Source organism: Gopherus evgoodei, chromosome 13, assembly GCF_007399415.2.
Source record: "Gopherus evgoodei ecotype Sinaloan lineage chromosome 13, rGopEvg1_v1.p, whole genome shotgun sequence".
NCBI classification, from domain to species: domain Eukaryota; kingdom Metazoa; phylum Chordata; order Testudines; family Testudinidae; genus Gopherus; species Gopherus evgoodei.
In genome coordinates this window covers 10,658,669-10,684,554 of record NC_044334.1, presented here as the reverse complement: position 1 = coordinate 10,684,554, position 25,886 = coordinate 10,658,669, and the positions used below count along the sequence as shown (strand labels likewise).

The window sequence follows — 25,886 nt, the reverse complement described above, 5'->3', positions numbered from 1 at the left end:
TAATCAATTTGTGCAGGGCTCATACAAAGGTCACTATTACCATGTAGTTGTACAGGAGAGGGAGCGTCGAGGTTTTCCCCTGTACTTCAAATATGAAATAACTGAAATCTCTGAGGCCTGTGAACTGTGAAGCAAGTTACGACATTGTAAAGGTGAGCTCTGTAAGTCAATACAGAATCCATCCACCTGTCTCCAGCTCAGCCTGTAATGCCCAGGGAACAGCAGGGGTCTCAGACAAATACGCATTACTACTTAAGTCTTAAACTATGGTCGGGCACTGTCGACAGTGTGCTAGTCGATACAGACTTGACAAGCAGCAAAGAATCCTGTGGCACCTTATAGACTAACAGACGTTTTGGAGCATGAGCTTTCGTGGGTGAATACCCACTTCCTCAGATGCATGTCACATGCATCTGAGGAAGTGGGTATTCACCCACGAAAGCTCATGCTCCAAAACGTCTGTTAGTCTATAAGGTGCCACAGGATTCTTTGCTGCTTTTACAGATCCAGACTAACACGGCTACCCTCTGATACTTGACAGACTTGACAGAAGCTAGAGATGGAACAAAGCTTTAAGATCATCGCGTTCAGTTCCCTGCCAGTGCAGTATATTTCCTAGAGCTTTGTCCAGTCCAGTTATAAGTCTCAAGCAACCAGACTTCCACCAGCTTCTCTTGGGGGCCTATTCCATACTATGGCTTCCTGTGCTGCAGTCTAAGGACTTGGCTACACTGGCGCTTTACAGCGCTGCAACTTTCTCACTCAGGGGTGTGAAAAAAACACCCCCCGAGCACAGCAAGTTACAGTACTGCAAAGCGCCAGTGTAAACAGGGTCCCAGTGCTGGGAGCGCAGCTCCCAGTGCTGTAAGCTAATCCCCACGGGGAGGTGGAGTACGGGCAGCACTGGGAGAGCTCTCTCCCAGCGCTGGCGCCGCGACCACACTCACACTTCAAAGCGCTGCCGTGGGAGCGCTCCCGCAGCAGCATTTTGAAGTTGCAAGTGTAGCCATACCCTTTGTCTAATCAGAATAGTTCAGATGAGATTTATTATGATGGAATTCTTCACATAGAGACAGTGGAGTGTGCTTCTGTCTATAAGATACATAATTCAGATTGCTTTAGTGAGCACTAATGGGGATCTTATTCAATCTTTTAGAAAGAGTTGATTTGGAGATCCCCCCCCCCATTTGCTTCATGCTTTATTGCCTGATTTATTTCCTTTCACTGTAAGTTAGAGAGGAAAGCAGAGCTGCTCAGCAGCATGATGCCCTGTTGCTGAACTCAGCTCTTTATGGATTCTAGCAGATGTTTCTGCTTCTAAGATTGTAAAACACACACACACACACACACACACACCCTGGCTATGAATCATTTTGTCCCTTATTTTCCACCTCTTCCAAATCACAAGGCAGCATTACCATAGCTGCGAAAATATCCCCAAATATGCCAAGTGACACGGATAAATAAGAGCTGACCTGAACTAAAATCAGAACTTGTGCTTTTATGTGCAAAGAGGAAAATGAACAGAAGTGTCAGTCCAAGAAAGTGCTGCATCATAGAGAGATTTTCCTAGATAACCTAGTTAACAAAGACAGTTTATTAGAGGAGAAGATGAAGGTGACTGCAGCATGCAAGTGGCAGTAATGGACTGGCCTTCCGCAGGACATGCAGGTGACAGTCAGACTTCTGCTCTGTGTATGCCAAGAGTTCTGTAAAAAACACACCCACCAAACAGAAGTCATTTGGGCCGCAGGTTGGAAAGCAGATAGATAGTATGTTTTCTAGTCACTCTGAAAGATGCTTATTTTGTCAAAAATCAAAAACATCATCTCACCCTAGACTTTGTAAATTACGGTTATTATTGAGTCAGTCTCTCAGTGTGGAATGGATAAAGTCACGCCATTATTGTGAGATTGCACAATCCGATTCAATTTAGCATGTTCTCCTCTGTGTGCTATTTACATACAAACAACAAGCCGAATACATACAGCCAGAACAGAATGAGAGGATGGTAGCCAGGAGGAACTGAGGTCTCCAAGCCAGGCCAGGATATTACATGCGATGGCCAAACCACAAAAGGTTTAGATCATTTGGTTTGGATAATCACCTAAAAAGCTTTTCCGAACTATCCAAAGCTGCTGAGCCAGCAAATCTGGGCAGAAAATCTCTGAGAAGGGGCTTTTTTGTGAAGTTTTTAGGTGGGCCAGACGTGCCCTAAGACCAACCTGCCTTGCGGTGCTTCAGCCCTTCTGCTTCCAGACAGAGCCAGCAATTGCAAAGGAGGCAAATAGAAAAAATAAAGTGTGTATTGAAGTTCCGGAACCTGCTAAGAGATCATGGATGGTTCTTATTGTAACCAGTCCAGTTTGCTCATCCCTCATTATCACTTTCTTCTCTATGAACCCACACGGCACTAGCCCAGCCCTCTGACTAGGGCCAGGTACTCTTCCATATGCAGGCTAGGAGTGGCGTTTCCAACAGCACTCAGCACTGGGCCCACCTCTGCTCCAATGGGAGTTTGACTATTGACTTCAAGGCCAGCAAGGATTGCTTTTGAAAATCCCATGCTGGTCTATGATGCCCTATTTTGACTTTTAAAGAGAAGGGAATGAATGGAATGCAGCAGCCAGAAGGAACAAACCACTTTTCCTTTGGTATCCTCTGTACCAGCTAGGCCAGCGATCCTCAAACTTTTTACCTTGTGCACCCCCTTGCCCCTGTTCACCCCTCTCCCATGGAGCTGGGAGCAGGGCCATGGCCGGGGGGGTGGGGGAGATGCATGCAGACAGGGGCAAAGGAGCCGAGAATGGGGCCACAGCTGGGGGTGGGAGCAGACTTTTGGGTAGGGGCTGAGGCCTGCAGCTGAGGCTGAGCCCACGTCCAGACTAACCCGCGGCATCGGCGGGTTAAAATCTATTGCTCGGGGATCGATATATCGCGTCTAGTCTGGACGCGATGTATCGATCCCCGAGCACGCTTACATCGATTCCGGAACTCCATCAACCCGAACGGAGTTCCGGAATCGACACGGAGAGCCGCGGACATCGATGCCGTGGCGTCCAGACGGGTGAGTACCTCGATTTTAGAAATTCGACTTCAGCTACGTTATTCCCGTAGCTGAAGTTGCGTATCTAAAATCGATTTTAATACCTAGTCTGGACGTGGCCTATGTGCAGAGTCCTTGGGCGCAGGGCGGGCAGCTGGGACTATGAACATAGGGCCAGGGCTGGGCTGGGGGCTGCTCCCTCCTCACCCCTGCCGCCTTCCAACATTATATTGTGCCCCTCCAGGGGAGCGCACCCCACAGATTGAAGACCTCTGAGCTATGCAGATCCTATTTGTCTTTTGCCTTGGCCTGAACCTTTTCTAATAACTCAGGCCATATAAATTTATGTTGGATTCCATGAGAAGTCCAGGACAAACTTCTGATATTAAACAGCTCTTTAAAAGACGAGTCTGTTTGCTCACCCTCCCACCTACCTCAGAGGGTTGCAGCTTGTTGTCATGAGAGCTGCGGTGGTTATTACTACACTGACGTTTGATACGTCCGGAGCTGAATCAGTCAAAGCATGGAACAGAAAGAGTAACGTAGCCTCAGCAAAACACTCATTTCACATGGACTCTCACAGAAATTACTTTTCCTTAATGCTCAAGAGACCTCCCCTTCACACTGCTTTAATCTTGCTTCGCTGGCCTGCTGCCCCGCCGCCCCACCACAAGCACCAAAGAACCAGAGAATGAAAACCAGCAAGACAGCAGGTGCATGTACCTACTTAGCATCTATGGCGGGCATAAGGGCTGGGGCTACACTCACTGAACATACCCCTGGTTTTCCTCAGCCTTAGAAATAGATTACTTCCTTCCCGGATACGGGAAGAGTTCAGCGGGCTTTATACCCCGCGACCCTGCCTAGATGAACGCTCCAGACATTTACAGCAGCAAGAGAGAGTGCTCATGAAAGCTTCCTTGGGGAAGCAACCTTGTCACCCTAGACTTCTGTGGCCTAGAAAACACGCTATTACAATGTGCAGCTGGCTGCTCCTCCACCATCTGTGCAGATGTACTGGCACTCACATGATTCATTGGAGGATTCTCTGCTGTGGATTGCCCTGTATAAGGCACTGGGGGTGGGGAGAGGGGTTTGCATAGAAAATAGGCAGCAAGAAATTCAATGAGGTAAGGAAATAAAAGGGGAAGGGGATACTTTTAAAGCCACAGATAAGGATTCAGCGGTGTGATTTCTACTGATGTTAAGGACGGATACACGGGAACAATCCCATGTGTCACTCTAAGGAGACAGATTCACTTCACAGTACAACTCAGGGATGACCAACCCTGGGAGCTCTGAGGATCACACTGGTACCTTGTCAGTAGCGCAAGAGCTGCACCCAATTTGCACTAAAATGTGCATAATATTTAAAAGAAAATATTCAGCCAGCCATGTTTGCTCATACGCAACCTCCTGGATAAAGGAATGGAAGTCGTTAGTCACATGGGTTCATCAGCAGTAAAAACCTGAGGCCGCTCGGCTTTCTCCCATGGCTAACTAGCTAGTTTATGCATACAAATGTTTGCAGGCATAAATGCAGAGTCTGTTGTAAATTTATCCCACGAAATCCTGTGGTCTTTTCCCATTGCCTAATATCACAGCAGTGGTACATGCCACCCCGACTCAAGAACTCCACAGAAGAACAACTCCAAAGAGAAACCCTGATCCTTAAGCACCAAACATCTGGATACCCAGTGCAAGCAGCAGCGATTCCTGATCAAACCTCAGTGTTTTCAGGTCAGTGGGTGGCTTAATTCACTGCCACCAGGCCTCTGAGCTTTGTGAAATTTCTGGTTAATTGATCAAAACTGTGCAGGCTGGAGAGGATACAGGCTCTAAAATACCTTGGTATGTGAGAGGATGAATGTTGGAGGGACTGCTTTTCTCCAGATGAAATATAAAGCCAGAAACACAAACCATCACCTAAATGTGTTACTACTTTGAAACACACTGATCATATGCCCTATTTTTTTTAATCACAAGAGCACTTTTGCTTCATGCTTGAGTCACTTGGCCTCATATGATGCTGATAGATCAAGGACCTGCAGAGAATTCTAATGTTTTTTTTTTGTTTCCTCTGCATCCCGACGATATGAAATGCAACTCGGTAACATCATCAGCTCATTCTGTACGACTGCAGAGATTCTCAGCCTGTTAAAACGATGTGTTATGTGTGTTTAGGGTGACCAGATGTCTTGATTTTATAAGGACCGTCCTGTTTTGGGTCTTTTTCTTATATAGGCTCCTATTACTCCCCATCCCCTGTTGATTTTTCATATTTGCTGTCTGGTCACCCTATGTATGTTGGGGGATGGGACTAAATGACTGTGACACATTCTGATATGTGAACAGGAAGCACTCTCCCCGAGTATGGCTCTTTATTAGGCAGATGGCTAGAGAGCCGTTAAGTCCACAGGTCCCTCAAAGGTTCAGGGCCAAGGGGATGAAGCATTACATTGTAGCAGTTTTCCATCAGGTCAGTTTTTCTAACAAGTTTCTTCATTCTTCCACACTCACTTCCTCTACCCAGTTACATACACAACCAAAGTTAGACAACAAAGCAGGATTCCCTTACAAGCACCAAGTGACTCCTTGTCACCACCGACTGCTCTGACTCTTACACACACACACACACACACCACACACACACACACACACACACACACACCCACCCCAAGGAACAAATGCATCCTTGCACTGGCCCAGATAGGGACGGAAGGAAGTTTGTGCCTGCTTCGTACAGGCGCTTCAGGGGCTCTATCAGCTTCCATATCAAGCCAAAGTACGCCTTAGTTGCATCCTGGCTGCAATGGTCCCTAGGGGGCCTTTTGAGAGGAAAGAATCTCCGGAGCACAGGCTTTCCCAGTCAGGTCCCTTCCCCATTTTCTCAATGTCCTCTACCATGATGCTGCTCCAGCTCTACCTTCCACTCCACCTCCTGATCTGTCCTAGAACACCTTGTGCCTGGGGTTGCTGTGAGGGCAACTTAGAGCTGGCTTCCCATCTATCCCCCTTCTGCACTGAGGCTATTCTCAGGGAGCATGGGGAAGGCCTTAAACTGGCCATATGGCCCCTAGGCTGGTGCTAAGCACGGCAGGGAGATGATGCATCAGGATCAGGACATTTAAGTAGCTAAGACAGCAACCAAAATCTGCTCATCTATCTTTAGAACACATTTCAGTTCAGCCAACTGTCCCCTGGAAAAGAGAACCGAAAAGGGACACGAACTGCAAAAGGAGTTGTTTATGTTCCACTCCCCCTAATCACTAGGTTGTTATCTTAATCACAAGTCAAATGGAGCTCAGAATAGGTTATGTTATTGGGCACTCAGGCACTGTTGGTTTCAAGCTGCTTCTGGCAACAAAAAGTGGAATCTTTCTTGATGAGCAGAAGGTAATGTGCTATGATCTTGGGGTTTCACAATACAAGTTTATGGAGCCTGGAAACGTGTGGTTTACCTAAATTCTCAGGAGTTCATAGTACCTCATTTTAAATAGAAATAAAATACACCCCCTCATGGTTTTTGTTATTGTTTATGTAATGCCAGAGTGCATCAGGCACTAAGCTAACGTGAATATGAACATACAGTCCTTGCCTCGAAGAGCTTGCAATATACATACACAAACACCACACAAAGGGTGGGGGGTAGGATGCAAGAAAAAGCAAAGTGACCCAAGGGGGAAATTAGCAGCATCTAGTCACTTCCATAATCGTTTAGGTTTTATCTGTGGGGCTTTTTTTTGTGTTTTTTGTTTTTAATTTCCAATCTGTTTGTTTCATCCATGCTTCTTTGAAGGACAGCAGTAGTGCTTACAGGCCCTTAGGAAGATATTATCTTCTAGTTCAGGAAAGCACTTGAAATCAAGGGACTGCTGTGAGTATGTGCTTGTGTGCTTTGCTGCATCAGGGCCTTAGTTTTAAGGAATCTGAAAGAGCAAAGTGTGGTGGTGTAGTAAATAAGGGATTCCAGGTGATGGGGGCTGCCCAGGAGAAAGGCATAAAGGGCAGATTTTCTGTGTGTGTGCTCGACAAAGTCATTGCAGCACCAACACTTTATCATCACATCATGATTTTGCAAAGAAACACTGTGGATCACAGCGAACAATGGGATGCAATCTCATTTTGTTGGCCCAGAATAATTTTCAGGAGACTCTATTTCGTAGTACACCAAGAATCAGGATGGTTCTACCAAATTGGGGGTGTGTAACTGCCCAAGGGGAGAACCAATTGTTCTTTAGGTAGGTTGCAAAGCCGGGGGAAGACTGTACAACTTTCAAAGGCCTCTCCTTCTCTCTCCCTGCTAAACTGATTCTCTGAGCTTTACTGGAATGGAGCTGATCGTGCTATGCGGAAAAACACTATACTGTGCATCTGGCTATTATCTCCATGGCAAGCTGTGTGAACGGATCCCATTTTCTTAACACATCTGAGAAATAAAAATTTATTTGCTTCATTTTAACAGCCCTTATGCACCGAACATGTAAACTTATTTGAGCAGAGAGAAAGATGTTTTCGAAGTTTACTGAGTTTCAGCAAGAGAAGCTTAAACTACGTGGAAGCTGAAACTCCCAAGCAGAACCTCAGATTTTCTAATCTGACCTTACGCAACAGAATGTTTTACATTGTACAGACAAGCTACATTGCTACTCTACTTTGAAAAAACTGGTGGCAATTCAGAAAGACTCCATCAGGGGCCTGCAATCCTTAGCTAAATTAAATTAGCTTAATAGAATATTTGTGCTTTGCACTGAGAGGACTCCAAATGACACTCAATAACAATCAAAATGTCCATCGTGCGGCATGCATCTCCCATGGAAAATCAGTAGAGATACCTAATTGGCACTCATTGTGTTCAATGAGGAAATCCCATTAATACAGCTTCATGTAGTGAAAGCTGTATTTCAATACATTAGCTGGTACATACTTCCACAGTGGTTGAAGAGCTAATGGCGTCAAGGTTTCAGTCTATCCAATTCTTCCTAATGCATTAATATTCCATTCAAACCCAGCCCAGTCATGCTTTTGAAAGAAAAGGGCTATTTACATACGCAAATGCAAGAGGTGTTAATTAACACATTCACTTTTATTTGCATAATCAGTGTTAAAAATATTTTTATAGGTTAATTAGACATGATGCAAATTGGATTAAGAAGATTTAATTTGGGTTTTGATAACCTGACTATTATATTTCCTCAGCTGTAAATACGTTCGGCATTATACGCCGGTTCTAAAGCCGGTTTGTTTTTCAAACACCATTATTTGGCAGGCTTAAATGATTTATTCTTCCTCTTTTCTCCTGCAAACTCTCTATTGCAAATCCCACTAACTGCAGTGATATCTAACGTAGATGGATTGAACCAGTAAGCCGCTAGTGGTAACAGACGTTTCGACACTTTATGCAAGTCTACCATTTGCTATGCACTCTCGTTGTCCAGGCACAGAGTAAGAACATGATTACAACTTCCTCAAACTCCCCTGTGCCTGAAGGAATAGTGCACAAATCTTCAGACCAATTGCAGGGGATGTCACAAACCAATCCAAGGTGGATTGAATGTTTATGACCCTCTGCAACAAGGTTGGGCTAAGAGTTGAGGTAGTAATGAAACACCAACTCAAGCAAGCATCGCATGGACCACACGGATCTAATACACAGGAGAGCTGTAAGCGTTCATTACGGTAATGTGCAATGAGAGCCAAACTAGCTTCCATTGAAATGTACAATATAATTCTTATTGCCTGAAATGGGAGAAGACTCGACCTGTGAAACAATCACAAACGGGTATGTGGATTAACACTTAATAAAAACATACAATAAAGAAACATAGGAATCGCCATTCTGATCAAACTAGTGCTTTCTGGAGTCCAGTATTCTGTCTCTGACAGTGGCTAGTACCAGATGCATCAATAAAAGGTGCAATAAACACTGCATTGGACACAGGGTGGATTTCTTCCTATGCCCAGGCAGTTAGTGGTTGGTTTATGCCCTAGAGCATCAGCATTATACCTCCTCTGGTTTTATCCTATCAAATGTACTCATTATCCAAATAAATTTCTACTCCTGACAGTGAGAAGGAAGGCAGACTCCTCCTCCTGGTAGATCTCAGAGTAACTCAACCAGGCACAGAGGACTTCAGGCTGGAAAAATTCTGGGAGAAAATAATTGTCCACATACCACACAAAACCAAACCAAACCATTCAAATGTTTTTCTATTATACTGAACGCTGTCAATACTGAAAGCTTTGCATGATGATCCCACACTAATGCTTATGAGTTATCAAGGCTCATTATAGAAGAGTTCATTGGCGACTTAATGGACCAACCACGGATGAAAAAAGGTCCAAACTATCAAGCCAGACGAATCTATGCCCAGTAAAGACCTTTCAAAGACATTCATGCTGAAAAAAATAGCTCTATTCTATTCATTTCAGCTTAAACTGAGGAGTTTTATTGTCTGAAAAGTGAGATGCCCAGTTATAGATCAGCAGATGGTGCCGTAGTTAACATAAGTGTCTCCAGATTTCCAGGCTGTAAGTTTAATAGCTCTACTAAGTAGTGGATAACATGAGTCCTCAGTCTTTCAAGCAATGGATGGCACCGTGGATATAAATGAGTGTAATGCTGAGCAGATGTGAGCGTTCTTACCTGTTCCTTGAATTTGGTGCTATCCTGTGACAGCTAACGGTCGTGGTTGAATGTTTTCCACCATTCCCCACCTCCTGCTTCACGTCCCATTGCCGGGGATCGCTTGTCTTTGCGCTCAGAATATTCACGCCCTTCTTCACCTTGGCCCTGTTGGGAGCAGCGATTGTGAAATATTTAGAAGAGGGTAATTCATGACTGTGGCCTTCCTAGTGCAGCTTAAAAAAATTCAATCAATCAGCATTAAGGAAAGCATTGACCATTTGAACCTGGTAAAGATAGCAGGAGGGATAACATTAATGCAGACTAAAAAAAACCGAGGACTCCCTGTGGCAGTGTTAGGTCAGTCTTGGTAAAGCACCCCCATCCTTTCATGTATTTTATACCTGCTCCTGGATTTTTTACTTCATACAGCTGGCAAAGTGGGTTCTAGCCCACGAAAGCTTATGCCCAAATAAATTTGTTAGTCTCTAAGGTGCCACAAGGACTCATTTTTTTTTTTTTTGCTGATACAGACTAACACAGCTACCACTGAAACCTGTCATTAATGCAGACCTGAGCTTTGTCTACCAAAGGCAACCTTTTAATTTTATTGAAAGGGTAAATTAACTGTATTTCCATAGTCTCAGACTTTAAGGCCAGAAGGGACCATCATGATCATGCCATCTTCATGTTGTGAAGTTTTCTGAGAAGGCCAGGTTCTCTGGGGGTGGTTTCTGATGACAACTGTGAATGTAAGAAAATTTACATACTGGATTCTTTCCTCCATTTCTGCAAAAATTCTCTACTTAGGTAGAAATTTGCAGAAGACCCACACAAACTCCGAGGAACCCAAACTTAGGCTATGGCTACTACAGGGCATACAGTGGCACGGCTGCATCGTAGCAGCTGCGCCACTATAGTGCTGCCAGTGCAGATGCTTCAAGCTGGTGGAGAGAGCTCTCCTGTCAACTTACTTACTGCAGCCCCCGTGAGTGGGGGTAGATACGGCAGTGGGAGAAGCTCTCCCACCGACATAGTGCTGTCCACACTAGTATTTAGGTCGGTGTAACTTACATTGCTTGGGGGGTGCCTTATTCACAACCCTGAGTGACATAAGTTATACTAATGTAAGAGAAAGTATGTACATAGAATTAGATACATCATAGGAGTCTCATTTGGACTCTTCCCACTGGCATGTAGCAGCTCTTTAAAACAACCTTCTTCCTTGCTTTTCATATACTTATAGTTCTGTGGCATTAATAGTGGACTGGTTCATATTCTTGCTTTTTGTCTTTTGGGTCCTCTCATTCTATAATGCCATTCTAAGGAGATTCTCTTCTGAAAACTTTACCATACAAAAGACCATAATCTATTGATTAGAACTGGGGTCTGTATTTTCATTTCTGCCATGGATTTGCTGTGTGACCCTGGACAAATTAGTTAATCTCATCCTATGCCTCTACTAACATCAGAACCTGATGTTGTCAGATTTAATTAAAGAGAGTTTATAAAGTGATTGAAGATTCTCTTAAGTGCAAAATTTATGACTCCAATTTCAGTGACAATTTTCATTACAGGACATCAAGATTGAGAGAGCCCTATCCATCTACGCAGGCACTGATACAGTTCCCATCTCCAGAGCATTTGCAAACTCACAAAAGTCACTCAGAGTTGGATTATTGTACATGTGTGCAGAGGACAGCAGTCAATTACAGCAACTTGATTTTGCAGTAGCCTGGCCCCAGCATTAGTTATAGCAACCTAAGTGCTGTTCTAAATCATGCCATTAGTGTATTGCCCATGTGGGGCTTTCCTCAGTGGAAGCCTGGAGGAAAGGGGATAGAGCACAATGGAAAATTAGGCTCTGAAGACCAGATTTTCAAAGGTTATTAGGCACCTAAGGACGCAGATATGTGGCTCTGAAAATCCCACGGGCACCTAAGTGCCTAACTCCCACTGAAATCAAAATTTCGTTTCACCAAAAAATTGAAACATACTCCATTTTGGGTCGACCTGAAACTATTTCTCCCAACCCCCAATTCTTCAGTTTATCACAAACTGAAAAATTAGTTATTCTACTAACAGTTCTCCTTTGGGTATTTATGAAGTTTTTTTTAAATTTTTTAATTTTTTTTAATATTTGGTCACATTCTTCATTAAAAAAATAAGCCGCTTTGGCACTGAAATTTGATAAAACCTCTGAAATCAAAATCTGAAGAACACCCACTGCTTAAGTGCTAATAACTCACCAAAGAAAGAGATAAAAGACCTTTAACTTAGACCTTCTGTGCCTCTTCCACTTGAAAACAGCTTTGAAATGGCACAATGTCAGTTGAAATCGGATTCACATTTGAATTTTGATTAGAATTACAATTTCCTCAGGAGTTACAAATTGCTCTTTCAACCATGGAGCTCGAAATAGTCAATGGATGGACTCTTCTTTATTAGGGGCGACACTTTATCTGACCAAGGTTAGTGGTACAATCCAGTACCAGAGGACAAAAGGCCCTGACTACAATACCATTTTGTTAATTAACTACAATATTGGGCATGAGGATGAGTGGCTTTCGCATCTACCATTAGGTAAAACCCATTTAAAGAAGCATCCTATTCAGGAATAAAGTAGGTTACATTTAGTAAGGAAAAAAATCAATGTTGTGATTGCACTTAGCATTGGAATTAGAGTATGAATACCCAGAAGACTAAGCTTCCTGAACAAATATGCAGAAGTGTAATCTGTTACTCTCCCTCTAAAAGGGCACTGAGTTTTATAACAAGGGCAATGGATGAATCAGAATTAGGTCGGACCATACTGAGTACCATGTACTTTTAAGTAGGTCTCTACATCATGTTACAAATGTTTTCGCTTAAATGTTAATTGACTTATGATATCTGACTGCTAGCAGAGCAAAGTCTATTTAGATCCTTTCCAAAGATTGGTTGACCTTGTTGTATGGCTGTAATTAAATATTCATTAAAAATAACCAATAGTACCAACTTTGTATATCAGAACCTGTAAGTCTCAGCTCCCAGTACACCCCTAGACTAAAGACTCCTTGGCCAAATTGCTTGCAAGTTTCCGGTATTTACCCCTCTAACCCGTGCAGCGTTTATACACATAACGCATTCTTTAAACTGAGGCAAGTGTGGTGGGTGACACTAAGTGGAGATGACAAGCAGCTGGAGTACTCCAGGCTTCCTCAGAACACACTTCCCCAATTGAACAATTTCCCTCTATGCTGTGCCTATTCAATCACATAGGATCACTCAGGCCAGCCACTTTGTTCTATCCCACCCTTCTCCAAAACGCATCGTGCCAACCCACAGAAACTTGTCACTCATCCTGTCTGAAATGTTTGGCCAACTATACCACATCATGCTTTTCAGTTGCTTTCCCCAACAGCAGGAGGGTCAAATCATCAGAAGGGAGCAGGACGTACTCGAGTTCATCAAACCCCAATGTCAAAACCGAGCAAATCAAATTTTGTCTTCCATCTTTCATACTTTATTTCACTCTTCCTTTTCCATCTCTGTGGGCCACATTTTCCATCAGCCAACCGAGCAAGTAATCCCTCACTACCACCACTGCTGCTCTCTGGAGCGTTAGAAGTGGTTATATTTGCTCAAGGCATTTGGTTGCCCAAACACCCAAAGAATTACATCTCAGAATACAGACTATCAGCAGTTCTAAAGCATCCAATATAGCCTCTAGGTGTTGGTTTTGGACCTCTGTCCAAAGTAAGACCAAAATTCTCCTATTTTGCCTTGCTCTGGCTGTAAGCTACATTCCATGTGAATACTGCCAGAACTCCTCGACCATTTTGACTACATGCTACTATCAAATCTAGTGTTCAAAGCCTGAAATCCTACCCTGGTCCTTGAAGTTTCATTGAACTGCATTGCTCCTCTCATGAGGTCCCTGATCAGCTGAGAACTCACTCCAGCAATTGAAACAGAGACAGGACCACCAGTCAGCCAGCAAGGTGAGACTAAGGGAAGAGTCCTGCTTCCTTTCAGCAGGCCATACACTAAGAAAGGAGGAAGTGTGCACTCTCCCCTCCCCGTCCTCCACAGGAGAGCCACATGGATGGAGGAAGAGAGGATGGGGAAAGATCCAAACATAAGCCCCAATCCAGCAAAGCACTAAAGAATATGCTTAACTTTAAGCATGTGAGCAGAACCTTTGATATGGATAGGGCTGTTCATATACTGAAAGCTAAGTACGTGCTTAAGTGCTTTGCTGGGTTGGGGCTGTAATTTTTGATCTTGGCAGAAATAAACCACACAGTGGAGAGATGAATCACCTTCAGTTTACAATTGGATAGAGTAATGGTGAGGTCAGCTTCAGGTTCACACTGATCACAGTTTCTCTAAGGATGGGTTTGAAGCCCTTTTCCATGCAGTAGCCAGAATGTTGAGTAATGCAAGACTGACTGTTTTGCCTGGATCTCTGTGGTTATTAATTTGCATCACAAAAAACTTGTAGCTCAAATTTGTCTCAGACTGATTTGGGGGCTTCTCCCTCTTCTCCCCAACAGATAGCTAGAACATTTTGTTGGCATGAAAAACAAGTAGCATCTTGACTTCACAGAAGACAGTCCCTGACAATTTACATTTGAGAATCACTGGATAATTCTTGCCAAGACTAAAGAAAGAAATTTTAGAAAACCCCACAATAATAAACCAACTTTGTTTAATTTCATACTTTCCAATCAAAAATTTAAGTCCTCAATTTCATCGGCAAATTTTCATTTAAGCCTAAAATATGTCAGACTCCCTAGAGTGTAAAATTTAGAGACAAATAAACATAATTAATGTGTTCAAATCAGCTACAGATACAAACCTTGTCATTCTTCTTGCATTTTGGTGTCTCTTCTGCTGTTAGATTACAAGAAACCTCATGTTTATCAGTAACTATATGTAATCACCACCTGATAAACGTAGTACATCCAAACAGCGGAAGATGTGATTTATGACTCTAGGAGTCTCTGAAGCCTTCTCACATTAAAATTTTCCCATTTAAATTAAAATCTTGGGTGTGTGTTTATGGTCACGATGGGTGAATACCACCTGCAACCGTAAGATATTGACAGGGCTAGCTGCGAGCTCTGCACATTTCTTGACCTGCCAATCCTAAATTTCAACACCTCCCTAGTTCAACTAGAAGCATCTCCTAACAAGAGACTTCCAGTCAGGGATGTCCCTAGACACTGTGGTGCCCTATGCAGCCACACTCCCCCTGGGGGGGAGAGGGGGCTGGTCCCAGGCCTCCGTGGGGGGGCTGTGCCCAAGGTGTGTGGGGGGCAGAAGCAGGCTTGGGGGGGGCAGGAGGGAACCACCCCCCAAGACGAGCTGGCGGAGCCGAGTGAGTTGGGGCTGGGTTGCTCTACTTCCTGCTGCCCGGTGAGCGCAGGGTGCACCCACCCCCTGCTTCAATCCCCTGGGACAGTGCTCAGGGAAAGGGGTGGAATGGGGACGGGGTTGGGGCAGAGCAGGGGCAGCTTTCCTGGACGGCTCAGCTGGCTGCGGGATCAGGCTGACCACTGGAGCAGCACGCAGCTGCGTAGTTTGCATATGGGTAAGGACAGCCTACTCCCAGTGGTGTTGTATTGTGTGGGATTGTTGCGATACTGACAAGAGATCGAACAGCTAAGGCACTGCAATCATACGTGATTCTGCTGCAAAATCAAAGTCTGAGTTGAGATGACAACACTAAATTTCACCTGTGACCGACATTAGGTTTGAAATAGTTTTCTAGCGCTAAGCCCTCCATTCCCTGCCAGTGTGTTTTCTTTTCAGAAGGTTATACCTAGCTCTGAATCTTTTGTGTGCCATTTAAACTCCATCCTTTCCCTTGCAGGCTGTTCTTTGATCCCAGCACAGTCTACTCTCAGATCAACAACTGCTGATTCATACAGAACAAACAAAACAATCTCACTTTCTCATGTGCTGCACTCTATGACTTTTCAGTAAGTAGTTTTCTAAATTTTATATACTATAAATAAAATCTATGCTTTGACTTAACAAACCCTGACCCCTTTTGGTTGCTCTTCTCCAGTGCCTCAAATCCTATCCTGCTGTAATATTTGCTAACACTTGTATACCTCCACTAAGGCTCCACTGATCTCCCCAGGCTATGGGAGAGCATGAATATTACTGAATCTGAAGGTCACACTGCAAGAAATGATATCATCTCAGGACCTTTTTTTGTTTTAAACCCAAAGAGTCCTTCTCCTGGTAGCCGTGACCTGTTCCTGGGCTGCACTTTCCAGCAAGTCTCTGACCTTCTCAAGTTCTGCAAAAGAAATTTAAGTCAACCTCTTCTCTTCTTTGCTTCCATAGCAAATCAGCAGATTACAGCCAGTTTGAGACATCCATAAACTCAGGCAGGAGACTAACTGCGACGATTAAACAGGGTTTGTGTTATTAAGAAAGTCTTTCCTTTAGTCTTCTGTGTGAAGTGAGGCCCGAGGTCTCACTCTAGCTCCTCAGGGGACAGATGTCTACACTGCAAAACGGTAACAATTCACAGCCTCATTGCCAGTCACAACAGAAAAGCCAGAGGCTGAATGGAACATGGAATCTAACCTTAGTGGCATGTAACCTCCAATGTACTCATGAGTACATGCAAACCTCTAATGAGAAAGGATGATGTGTGGTTAAGGCACCGGCTTAGGACATGGGAGATCTGACTACAATGACCAGCTCTGCCACAAGTTTCCTGTATGACCTAGGGCAAGTGACTTAATCCTTCTTTGCTTAAATTCTACATTAATAAATGGGTATAACGATACCTCCTCTCTCTCACCTTTTATCTGTTTAGCCTGCAAGTTCTTTGGAGCTGAGAAGGTCTTTATTATGCATAGATACAGGGTGTCACACAATGGAGCCTCAATCACAACTGGGGACTCCAGGTGCTATGAGACTGAGGAGGATAATATTCCAGGGTGCTATCCAGTACTTTGGTAAAGGTAATGGGCCACCTATAGATAGCTTTTGGTATCTAGGGTTTCTAGATTGCAGGAAATTGCCTGTTAAACTAACCATTCTGTTAGGGAAAGTCTTGCCACAGCCATCCCCTTCTCTCCAGGAAGATGCCTTTCACATTGGGTTGTCAAGGTAAGGCTTTCAGAAGATGGTAATTGACAAGTGATATATATACCACTCTCTACAAATCTGGGCATTGGAGATGGGCAAGGGCAGGGCAGAGCAGAGCGAACGTGAACAATCATGAACAAAGTTATCAAAATTTTTATGTTGTGCCAGCAAACAGATCTGGTTCACGCTTTTACTGTTTTGTGTTTTGTGTTGCTGTAGCACCTGGAGTCTGGTCTGTTTTTGGGGCTCCTGCTGTGCTAGGCGCTGTACAAACACAGAACAAAAAGCAATAACCTGCCCCAAAGAGCTGGCCATCTAGCACATCTGATGTCTCTTGACATGAATACAGACAGGTGGGCTGGAGGAGCACATGGAACCAGTGAGGCATTATTGGTCAGCATGATAGCAACGGTCAAGTTTTGGTTCTGCTTTACCCATCCTACGAGTGACAGGTGAGCCTGGTTATCCAGAGAAATCACCTCCCTCCCTGTGACATATTGACACAATCAACTCAACAGAAGCCTCCAACTGGAGTCTCTTTGACATAACAAGAAGAGGCTGCTGGCAGGGCGCCACGTGTAAAGGATCCTTGGGTGTGGAACTCCCTTTCCCAACTCCACCCTCCTTGGCTGGCCAAGCTTCAATTCATGAACATCCTCGGCATGCCGCGAAGGCCTATTTTTTCTTTCCCTTCCCTCAGGGATGCAGTGGGAGATGTCTATGCTCACGGGCTGCCCTTTGGCACTGTTTGTGAGATTTTCAAAAGGTGCCCCACAGATTTGGTCACCCTGGCCCAGTATTTAGGCACTGAACTCCCACTGAGGATCTGGGCCCCAGTTCCTTTTCATTTCAATGGGAATTGGTGCATCATATCCCTTAGGTAGCTTTGAACAGCATGCTCCCTACCCCCCAGCTACATTTTTAACATTTAAATAAAGAAACCAAAAGAACCAGAATCTGAACACTTTGGGGACTTCCTGGGCCAGCTCAGGTCCATTTTGGTGATTAGCTGTTTGTTAACACTTGCAATCCCTTCAAATTCCCAGCCAATTATTTTATTATTATTATTCTGAGTCAGTGAACTAGCCATATAAGCTTCTAATACATCGCCCAGAAAAACTGCTTTCCCAGCACTGACAGCTAATACTTTCCCCCCAGCATTAGTTACGGGATTATACCGGAGGATATGAGAAAATATATATTCAGCAGTGATCTACAGTATGTAAAGACTCTAGGGTTGTCTTTCAGGTGGAGAGGAAACTCGGTCTGAATTTACAACCTGTTACATTCTGCCTCTGGCAAGATAAAACATTGCAAACTCGTAGCATTCACAGAAGCTGTCATGGGGCCTCTACTGTGTTTAACTTGGATCAGCTGGATAGTAGAGATTTGAGGGGAAACAACAGTATTACAGAGCACCTTGAGTGGTGCTGGGATTCTGCCTCATCCAGATCCCTTCCCCTTCCTTGAATGTGGCAAGGCTATTTAACACTGAGATACTTCACAGAAGCTTTAACTAAAAAAGGTAAGGCAGCTCCTTAAATTGTCACAAAACCCTGCTTGACCTGCACTCTGGATGACTGGATTAGACGAAGCCAGCAAGGAGGTGACAGTGTCAGGCTTGAATCATCAGAGGAATAACAAGTTAGAAAAAAGGCAGAAGAGCTGGCCCAAATCTCTACTTACGCTCCAATTATTCTCAGGGTCAGATAAATCCTTTCGTTCTCTCACTCCCTGCCCCCAACTCTGCAAGCTCAGGGCTTTATAGGATATCACAGCGCTGCCAACTCTCACAATTTTAATCACAAGTCACATGATATTTGGTGTTTTTTCCCTAAGCTCCAGCTCCTGGAGTTATGAGAACACCTGAGAATCTCAGCTTCCATTAAAAAGAAAGAAATGTCTAGCCCTTCCAGGTGCAGAGGAATGACTGACAACATGAACCCAAGTGTTTTCAATAAAGAGAATTAAAAAAAAATCTCATGATTGTTAAGCCAATCTCATGATTTTATGAAGTTTGACTGGTGATTTTTGAATGCTTGGGGCTGGCAATTCTAATATCGTGGTCAGGGCTCACTGTGGCTCCTTTCAGATCTGACACTAGTTTAGCCCTTCCCCTGGAATTGCACCTCAAAGCAGACAAATCATCTCCCCCGAAGTCAACAGGGAATTCTGGGTGCACAAGCAACGCAGGATGAAGACCAGAGCAGGAGCAACAATGTCTTTTGGTGCCTAGAGAATTTTCCCAGGAATTCTTGGCGGACATTTTACACCCTGATAGCAAACATTCCTAGTCAGTGACAACACCTTACTAAGGAGGGGCACATATACACCTTATTAACCTTGAATTCAAAAATAACTGGGACAACGTGAGCAGTGGGAACAGCTCTCAGACTTTGTATGGAAGGATCTTAAAGACCGTTGCATAATCACACCAAGTAAAGGCCCTGAAAGGTCCTCACGGTAGGACTGGCACCCAAATTCATGTGAGTTAGCGCCACATGAGTCAGTAAGGGTTGCAGGATGGGGCCCTTGCCCAACTGGACAGGATGCTGTCTGCCCTGGTTAGCCGCTTAAAGGACACACCCACACCCCTTTGTAAACAGGAAGCACAGCGTGGGTAAATCCCGAGGAGGGATTTTGCTGTGCATGCTAAAGATGACTTCTATAGAGCTACATTAAGGATTGCAGACATTTTTGAGATAAACAAATGCACCAAGATTATACTCGCCATTGTGCACTTTCCATTATTATGACAAGATCTCCCGAAGCTGAGCGTGCCTGGCATTCCCCTAGCTCACATGGGCAGGAGCATTACTGAGAAAAATACTTAACAGTTTTGCAGCATTTATTAGGATTATTACTTGGAGCTTAAGTGACTTTTTGAAGTATCGCCCCTACAGTGCCTTTGTTTTTAATCCTCTCTTCAGCCCCCTCTGGCAGCTGTTACTGCTACACTTTACCATCAGCTAGGCAGACTCCAGGCTGCTTTTCCTCTTTCCTAAGAGGAATCCTACACTGCTGAGCTTCAACTGTTAGAAAGAGGGATGGGTGCCCCTGAAATATCAATAAATGAATGGCTATGTTGGGAGCTTCTACCAGTCAAATTCTAGGGGTGCTGCTTTACAATTCTCTCAGGGGGTCAGAGAATCACAGAAATAAGGAAGGGAAAAGAATGACTGCAGTCGATCAGCTAGTCCATCTCCTAAGAGCCCATGCGGGTCTGTCATCTGTAGCACAGGTGCCAACTCCGTGGGTGCTCAGGGGCTCAAACACCCGATGGAAAAAAAAAATAGTGGGTGCTCAGTATCCACAATCCACGGCTGTTTGGGTGCACTGCTGATCAGCTGTTTGGCAGTTGGCCAGAAGTGCTTGGGTAAGGGCGGAGAGCAGTGAGTGGCAGGCAGGCAGCCTCAGGGGAGGAGGCGGGAGCGGGGGTGGGAGGAGGTGGCATGATGACGGGTCTTAGGAGAGGGAGTGGAGCAGCAGGCAGGAAGAGGCAGAGCGCAGGCAGGGCCTCAGGGGAAGGGGCACGGCCTTGGGGTGGAGCGGTGTGTGGTGCACCCAGAGGGATAAATAAAAGTCTGCACCTGTGCCCTGAAATATATGGTACTGTTGCTTTGATAAGTCCAGTTTACCATAGCTCCCTAAGGAAATGGGTCCAGAGATCTCAATACGCTTCCCAAAGCTCTGTGGCATGCAGCTGGAGTTCACTGACTGGTACAAAGCTTAAGGAGGTGTTACACGTGCACCTGTCAGTGGTCCGTTCAGCCCAGCCACCTCCATCTGCCCTTTTGGGGTAGCTAGTAGCTCTAGCCATGAATAATCCTTAGGCTCAGGTGAGCACCAGGATTGCAGTCAACACAGAGTGCAGAGAATAGCAGTTGAGAATCATTGCAACAGGTTTCATTTAATATTAGCACACAGACGCCAGTACTTGGTAACAGCCCATCTCTCTTCTTCACCATAATCCTTGTATTTGTATATAGTCGCCTTAGCATATGCACCCTTATTCCTGTTCTTCTGTTTCAGAAGAACTGCATCTTTCATCTAATTCTGTATGCTGGCAGTATGTAGGAATGTGGAGATGATAGTCTAGGGGGATGCACTGGACAAAGCTGCTAGCTCTATGTTAGAATTGAATCTTAATCTATTAAGGCTGCCAGTGATCTGTGATGCAACCTCCTAAATGGGCTCAGAGTTTACCCAGTATTAGCTCAGATTCTTGTGCCTTGAGACTGCTGCTAGGTAGCTTATGCTTTAAAGCCCAATTAAATGAATAGTAAGACTCTACGGAGGTCAGCGGGGCTCGGCTCAGATACCTAACGCGCACTTCAAATGCAGTGCAATGGGACCAACATGTGACCAGGTAGGCCCAGTATCCAATCTGAGCAAGGAGGCAGAGGGGACACGTGATGGGAGCTCAAGTGGCTAAGGAATGAGAAAGCAATGAGGAAATCGGGGATAGGTGCATCTCATGAGTTTCAAGGATGGGGGGAACCACTGCAACTACTTTTTGGTTTTGTAACAGTTTTGTTTCTTTAAAGGGGGATTGAGTGGAAACAGCCACATCGTTTTTTCTAAGCATGAGGAAACCTTTGCTTCGCATTAGGGCAGCACCACCCTTCCAAGCCAGCCTGACGGGTGCAAGTGACCCTCAGGGTATGTAATATACACTGCATTTTATTCAACAGGGTTCTCCCCTCCACCCTCTCTACTCCTTCCTCCTCCATTCCCAATCTCTCCATATTTCTTTGCCACTTGGCTTGCTCCCAGCTGCATCTCCCTTGCATCTCTATTTTCAATCTGACTCTTTTTTACCCAGGTCCCTGTCTACTCCTTAATTCAAGATTTGCCTAAGCCAAACATGAACCCAACCATCCATCACTGACCCAATCAGCCCATCCACTTTACTCCTCATTGGTGGAAATGAAAGCAGACTCTGACTCCAGCCCTAGCTCTTAAATTTCTTGTTTGTTTGAATTTAATTTGCAGTTGGGTCACATCGTGGTGCAGAGGGATTTTGTTTATTCTCAGAAAGAAATGTCAAAAGTGAGAGGGTGGTTTTCAATAAGCATGGATGGAGGCCCATTTGTTGAGGCTGATGGACAAGAGGAACACAGGTAATTAGGGGACCTCACAGAATGGTAATTCTGGCGTCTGAAAGTATTTGCTCAGTGAAATGAAAAGGTTCTCACAGCTACTATGTAATACGTTAGTGAGAAGAAACACCTCTCCTCGAGATACATTCTTTCTGTTATAAATTTGAGATATCATGACCAGACCTGAAAAGCCTTGGCTATATACCTCCCAACCACAGAAGCCCACTTATATTCTCTGCATGTTACATAAGTGGGGCTAATTCTCCTGCTTCAGGATACCAGGAGCTACCATTAACTTTTACAGCAGTCACTCATATCCTACTGCAGGAGAGCCTGAACCAAGACGCTAGGTAGCAAGATTGTTTACAATGACACTCTGTCATAACATTTTTTCCCAGATCTGGACCTTAGCGTCCAAAATATGGGTGTTAGCATGAAAACATCCAAGCTTAGTTACCAGCTTGGACCTGGTAATTGCTGCCACCAGCTAGGAATTATACAGTGCCTAGCTCACTGTGGTCTCCCCAAAACCTTCCCTGGGGGACCCCTAGACTCAGATGCCTTGAGTCTTACAACAAAGGGAGATAACCCCCTCCCTTGTTTCCTTATTACTTCCTCCCAGGCTCCCCTCCCTGGACGACCCTAGGAGATTCCCTGCTTCCAGTCCTGGAAACACAAGTACCGAGAGAGCTAATCTCTCTTCCCCCTCACCCAGAGGGTATGCAAAGTCAGGCTTAGTAAATCTAACACAAAGAGATTTCCCCCTCACTTCTTCCCTGGTGAGCTGCAGACTCAATTCCCTGGAGTCCCCACTAAAGAAAAACTCCAACAGGTCTTAAAAGAAAGCTTTATATAAAAAGAATGAAAAAGGACATAAAATGGTTTCTGTAATAAGGTGACAATATACAGGGTCAAATGCTTAAGAAAAAAAAAAGAATAAACAGCCTTATTCCAAAAGAATACAATTTAACACATTCCAGCAACTACACACATGTAAATACAGAAGAAAACAATATAAACCTATTGTCTTACTATCCTTGTACTTACAACTTGGAAACAGAAGATTAGAAAGCCAGGAGATAGAAAAATCACTCTCAGAGCTGAGAGGGTCAGACCCAAGACAAAGACAAAAGACAAAGAACTCACACCCAAAACTTACCTCCACCCAGATTTGAAAAAGTCTTGTTTCCTGATTGGTCCTCTGGTCAGGTGTTTGGTTCCCTGTGTTAAACCTTTACAGGTAAAAGAACATTAACCTTTAGCTATCTGTTTATGACACCCTCCTTCCAGGTATCTATAGCAGCTGGAGCATGGCAAACCCAGCTCTCATCCCCAGCTTGTCTGAAGCAAATTAGTGCAGCCATTGAGTCTCCGTGCCTCAGTTTCCCATCTGTAAAAAAGGAATAATAATCCTTCTTCTCTGCTGTCTATTCAGACTGCAAATGCTTTAGGGGCAGGACTGTCTCTTACTGTGTGTTTACACAATGGGGCTCTAATATCAGCTGGGGCTTTCTGATGTTATTGTAATGCAAAAAAAGAACTTATAGCCAGATCCTTCTCCCAAAAGCCCCCTCTAAGCCATTATGGAGACCATTTCCTGTGGAAAGTTCAGTCTTGTGCTGGCCAGAGTGGATGCTGCTATTGGCCTCTGTTGAATGGTAAAACAGACATGCTCATGCACTAGGATTCTGTTGTCCTCCAGCTGTCAGCCCTCACAACCAATTCTCCTTTAGGGACCTGGTTTTGTTTTGGAGCCTGAGTCCACAAGGGCTGTGGAAAGCTGGAGCCATGCTAGAGAAAGGGAACTCCTGACAGGCCACTGACTTGTTCAGTTCCTTTGAAGTGCTGTTGTAGAAATCAGTGGAAGGGCTGCAGGGTGTATCCAAAGATGTCCAGCTGCTAGCGGCTGAGCAACAGGCTATGGCAAATGGCCAGCACCCCAGCATAAGTGCTCACCTGAGGCCTCCTGAGCATAGACATTAAACGGCTCAAATATTCCTAGTACTGTTTAAACAACCCCCCAACCCCCAATATATTTATAAATGTCACTGAGTTTTTTTCCACTTCCTTTGAGAGGACTAAAATAAACAAATTCCCGCTCCCTCCCTACCTCCCAGGCAGCCCTTTTCCCCCCTCCGTGGCTCTCCCCAAAAGTCATTTCAATTCATCCAACTGCATCCAATGCTTAACTGCAGGGATGAAAATCATTTGTTTCAGCTTGATGCAGCAGAAATGCACAAGACCTAATAGCATGTGACAGGATATCAGGACTCACAAGCCCTGATTTAGGGTTGCACAGGCTACAGCAACAGCAAAATGATTTGGTTTCTGAAAATGCTGAAACAGCTATTAACCAGCAGTATCTGTCATAGGTTAATAAAATTCAAAGTGAAACACTAAGTGTACACACACGCCCTCCCCAGGACTTCAGATACCCATCACAGAACCCCGCTTCATGCTCTCAGATCTCCCAACACCTGTTATCCAGTCTCTGTTTATAATCTCCTTTGACTGCTCTGAGTTTCCCAGTATCTTATCACCTCCTTAACTCTGAGCCTTCAGCCACCCTAAAGATGATAATATTTGATGTTTCCTTATTTAAGTTTAATATAACTATCTTCCACCAACCAAATAAAGACATGATTATGTTGTGATATTTAGTGATACTGAAAGATACTGGGCTGGCCCTTCTGGCAGCTGTGTTGCCAAGTCTCATGTTTTTATCGTGAGTCTTATGCCATTGGGGTGGGAGGTGTTCTTAAAGCCCCAGCTCCTGGAGACAAGTGAATGAGTGAGAATCTCTGTTTTAATTTTTTTTTTAAGTAAGTTTCTTGCTTTCATAGCTGTGGGGGGAAGCCTGTAAACAAGGCATGAGTACACCCTAAAGGTTCAGAGGCCAGAAGGCCAACACAAAGAACCCAAAAGTACTATGAAAAATCAATTTTAAATCCAAGCTCACGATATTTGCACCTGATTCGTGACTTCAAGGCTTTTGAATTGCTGTAAAATCCTCCGTCTATCCAAATGAAGCAAGGCCACAGACGTACACATCCACAGCACCTCGCCAATGTGGCACTGTGCTATTCTGGAGCGTCCACCTGTAAAGTGCATGAGGGAAGCTCAGTCGTACCTTATGCCTCTGCAGGGAAAATACAACAATCTGCGATGGGGATTTTGACATTGGCATCTGTCCACTAGGAACTTGACTGAGATCCTCATGTCACGCAGGCCACCCAACAGACATGTGACAATGCTACTGGACTTACTGCTCTACATAAGCCAGGCAATGCGAGTCCTGGAAAGCCTGTACCAGTCCTCTGAGCCATTCGCTCCCTTAATTGAGGAGCTTTAGATAAAAACCATTAGGAGTTATGGTATATACAACAATCAAGAATATGGAGAAGTGACAAGCAGAAAGAGAGGAATGTGAATAATATACAGAAGAGGCCAGTACTCTGTGTACTGTAGGAAAGTCTTTCTGCTCCTTATCAAAGAGGGAATTTATCTTTCTTTGATCAGAGGTGACAAGAGCAGAATGCAAATGCAATAAAACCAGGGGGAGGGAATAAGAAAGCCGCAAAGAATTTCACTCTGGTTTTGTCAACTGATCGTGAGGTTATAAATTCATTCTTTGTATAAGAGGCAGGAAGAATTTCATACCTCGAGTAATTCACATTAATTACTAAGTTCTCGTGTCATTTCAGCAAAGCTTTGTGCCCATATTTCATATCCACGTTCTGCACCCCGGGAATCTCCCATAAGCATGGCCCTGTTTATTATTAGCTTTAACGAGAGCAGGACTGGGTCCTTAAGTTCGGATTCAGCAGTCCAGTACAGAAGTTTCACATGGGTGTAACTGCATGAATTCAATGGAATTATTCCTGATTTACAACAGTATTGGTGAGAGCCAAATCAGGCCTTTAGTTACCTAAATTTCCCATTTCAACCTAAGTTTCTCATCAGTTCTTCTATTTCCCTGCTCCTATCAGTTCCTATAGTCCATTTTATTTAAATA

At 44.3% G+C, this 25,886-nt stretch overlaps 1 protein-coding gene across 2 annotated transcripts in view; it reads right to left on the bottom strand.

The window, feature by feature from the left end:
• Nucleotides 1-25,886, bottom strand: part of TMEM132C (transmembrane protein 132C) — a 299,900-nt gene that overhangs the window by 115,829 nt on the left and 158,185 nt on the right. For both annotated transcript variants that reach the window (XM_030583380.1, XM_030583381.1), the window contains exon 3: nt 9,693-9,839. In XM_030583380.1, the coding sequence (XP_030439240.1) occupies nt 9,693-9,839 (147 nt within the window). The remainder of the gene's footprint in view (nt 1-9,692; nt 9,840-25,886) is intronic.